This window comes from Chiloscyllium plagiosum, unplaced genomic scaffold, assembly GCF_004010195.1.
Source record: "Chiloscyllium plagiosum isolate BGI_BamShark_2017 unplaced genomic scaffold, ASM401019v2 scaf_1927, whole genome shotgun sequence".
Taxonomy (NCBI): Eukaryota; Metazoa; Chordata; class Chondrichthyes; order Orectolobiformes; family Hemiscylliidae; genus Chiloscyllium; species Chiloscyllium plagiosum.
In genome coordinates, this window is record NW_025203382.1 from 4,939 (window position 1) to 8,474 (window position 3,536).

Sequence of the window (3,536 nt, forward strand, 5' to 3'; positions counted from 1 at the left end):
GGGAAATTGTCCCGTAGTGCCCAGGGATGTGTAGGTTAGGATGGATTGGCTGTGGGGAAATTGTCCCGTAGTGCACAGGGATGTGCAGGTTAGGGTGAATTGGCCATGGGAAATTGTCCCTTAGTGCCCAGGGATGTGCAGGTTAGGGTGGGTTGGCCGTGGGAAATTGTCCCGTAGTATCCAGGGATGTGCAGGTTAGGGTGGATTGGCCGTGGGGAAATTGTCCCGTAGTGCCCAGGGATGTGCAGGTTAGGGTGGATTGGCCGTGGGAAATTGTCCCGTAGTATCCAGGGATGTGCAGGTTAGGGTGGATTGGCCGTGGGATATTGTCCTTGTAGTGCCCAGGGATGAGCAGGTTAGGGTGGATTGGCCGTGGGGAAATTGTCCCGTAGTGCCCAGTGATGTACAGGTTAGGGTGGGTTGGCCGTGGGATAATTGTCCCGTAGTGCCCAGGGATGTGCAGGTTAGGGTGGGTTGGCCGTGGGGAAATTGTCCCGTAGTGCCCAGTGATGTACAGGTTAGGGTGGATTGGCCGTGTGGTAATTGTCCCGTAGTGCCCAGGGATGTGCAGGTTAGGGTGGGTTGGCCGTGGGAAATTGCCCTGTAGTGCCCAGTGATGTACATGTTAGGGTGGGTTGGCCGTGGGGCAATTGTCCCGTAGTGCCCAGGGATGTGCAGGTTAGGGTGGGTTGGCCGTGGGGAAATTGTCCCGTAGTGCCCAGTGATGTAGAGGTTAGGGTGGATTGGCCGTGTGGTAATTGTCCCGTAGTGCCCAGGGATGTGCAGGATAGGGTGGAGTGGCCGTGGGGAAATTGTCCCGTAGTGCCCAGGGATGTCCAGGTTAGGGAGGATTGGCCGTGGGGAAATTGTCCCGTAGAGCCCAGGGATGTGCAGGTTAGGGTGAATTGGCCATGTGAAATTGTCCCGTAGTGCCCAGGGATGTGTAGGTTAGGATGAATTGGCTGTGGGGAAATTGTCCTGTAGTGCACAGGGATGTGCAGGTTAGGGTGAATTGGCCATGGGAAATTGTCCCAGGTTAGGGTGGATTGGCTGTGGGGAAATTGTCCCGTAGTGCCCAGGGATGTGCAGGTTAGGGTGGATTGGCTGTGGGGAAATTGTCCCGTAGTGCCCAGGGATGTACAGGTTAGGGTGGGATTGGCTGTGGGGCATGTAGGGTTCTCGGGATAGGGTGGGGCTTGCTGGGTCTGGGTGGGATTGTATGGGGAGGGTAATTCGGGAGGAGGGTAGTGCTGCTCAGACTGGAGCCCCCCCGCCCCAGGTAGCACTCACCTGCCAATCTCCTCCTTGATGAAGGGAGCTTGGTGCCGGTCAGACTCCAGTTCCTTGTCGAAGTGGCTACTCCGCTCTGCTTCACTAGCTCCCAGCCGCGGCCACCCTGGCGGAGGGCTGGGGAAGGACGGCGGCGTCTGGTGCAGACGGTTCCAGTGCTCCCGGGGATTGGCAAAGGCTTGGCTGCCAGGACTCTCCTTGTGAGCAAACACTGAACTCGCAGCTGCACATGGAGAGAGACACAGAGAGAGGCTGTGAGTTAGAGGCAGATATAGAGAGAGGGAGTGTGTTAGAGAGAGAGAGACCGAGAGGACAGAGAGAGAGGGTGTGGGTTAGAGAGACACGGAGGGAGACATGGAGAGAGGGTGTGAGTTAGAGAGACACAGAGAGAAGGTGTGTGTTAGAGAGACAGGGAGGTAGCCCCGCACTGTAGGAGGGACAGCGCTGAGGGAGCCCCGCACTGTCGGAGGGTCAGTGCTGAGGGAGCCCCGCACTGTGGGAGGGTCAGTGCTGAGGGAGCCCCGCACTGTGGGAGGGTCAGTGCTGAGGGAGCCCCGCACTGTGGGAGGGTCAGCGCTGAAGGAGCCCCGCACTGTCGGAGGGTCAGTGCTGAGGGAGCCCCGCACTGTGGGAGGGTCAGTGCTGAGGGAGCCCCGCACTGTGGGAGTGTCAGCGCCGAGGGAGCTCCGCACTGTGGGAGGGTCAGTGCTGACGGTGCCCCGCACTGTGGGAGGGTCAGTGCTGAGGGAGCCCCGCAATGTGGGAGGGTCAGTGCCGAGGGAGCCCCGCACTGTGGGAGGGTCAGCGCTGAAGGAGCCCCGCACTGTGGGAGGGTCAGTGCTGAGGGAGCCCCGCTCTGTGGGAGGGTCAGCCCCAAGGGAGCCCCGCACTGTGGGAGGGTCAGCACTGGGAGGGTCAGCCCCAAGGGAGCCCCGCACTGTGGGAGGGTCAGCACCGTGGGAGCCCCGCACTGTGGGAGGGTCAGTGCTGAGGGAGCCCCGCACTGTGGGAGGGTCAGCGCTGAGGGAGCGGGCACTGTGGGAGGGTCAGTGCTGAGGGAGCCCCGCACTGTGGGAGGGTCAGTGCTGAGGGAGCCCCGCTCTGTGGGAGGGTCAGCCCCAAGGGAGCCCCGCACTGTGGGAGGGTCAGCACCGTGGGAGCCCCGCACTGTGGGAGGGTCAGTGCTGAGGGAGCCCCGCACTGTGGGAGGGTCAGCGCCGAGGGAGCTCTGCACTGTCAGAGGATGAGCACCGAGGGATCTCCACACTGTGGGAGGGTCAGCGCTGAGGGAGCTCCACACTGTGGGAGGGTCAGCGCTGAGGGAGCCCCGCACTGTTGGAGGGTCAGCGCCGAGGGAGCAAGGAGGATGGGTGGAAGGCCTCACTCCTGAGCCAGACGAGACTCACTCACCCACTGCTGGGTTCCCCAGGCCTCCAAAGGCTCCATTTGCTAGTTGTCCGATCGTGCTGTAGGCCGGGGTCCTGCAGTAGGGATCTGCAGGGAGAAATGGCACAGAGACAGACAGGGTCGGTTACCAAGCCAGCTCTCAAACCAACAACCTCAACCGAGCCCCTGTCCAACCCCTCAACCTTGCCCTTTCCCTGCTTCCCAGCAGCACCTGAATCCAGGGAGCCAGGCCTGCATAGCTCACGCCCTCCGTTCCCCAAATGCAAGCTACTGTCCTTGGCGACACACAGCCAGTGGTCGGGTGGCCATCTTGTCTCTCAGAGTAGGACTGAGGGGACGCCCAGTTTCAGCTGACCTGGAGGCTGGGGAGGTGGGGGGTTGGCAGTTTGTCAACTTAGATGTTCACAAATGACCCAGCGGGCTATGGGAATTCACTCACTGAATGTTGGAAACCGACTAATGTGGTTTGAGCAAAACCCGTCGAGGTGCTCGATCAGCCATGATGGAAAGGCATGGTGGAGTGGACCTCGTGACCTGAAAGGCCAGCTCCTCCCCTGACAAGATGGGCAACGCTGGAAATCAGCAAGCCATCAACCAGATAGCAGGGAGCGCCACGGGGAGGGCGGGATGGATGGTCAGCAACCTCTCGGGGAGGATGGCAGTGTCCTGGCGGTAATATACTACTGGTATATAGCAGGGCTGCCTGACTTCCATTTACATTCAGTACAGCCTGCAGACTGCGCTCCACCTGCCCCTAACTCCCCCAGCCCCACGTCCCCCTCCCTGGGGACACGTGTAGGAACAGCTTCCCTGGGCACGGGGTGTTTCAGGCCCCCTCC

General features: G+C 60.9%; 1 protein-coding gene across 1 annotated transcript in view; it reads right to left on the reverse strand.

Moving 5' to 3' along the window:
- The window catches only part of LOC122546284 (autism susceptibility gene 2 protein homolog), a gene marked incomplete at its 5' end in the record, with an annotated part of 7,201 nt that extends 4,417 nt beyond the window's left edge, over positions 1-2,784 (reverse strand). Inside the window, 2 exons of the mRNA XM_043685056.1 lie at positions 1,291-1,513; positions 2,701-2,784. Of these exons, the coding sequence (XP_043540991.1) occupies positions 1,291-1,513; positions 2,701-2,784 (307 nt within the window). The remainder of the gene's footprint in view (positions 1-1,290; positions 1,514-2,700) is intronic.
- Between the last annotated feature and the right edge of the window lie 752 nt (positions 2,785-3,536).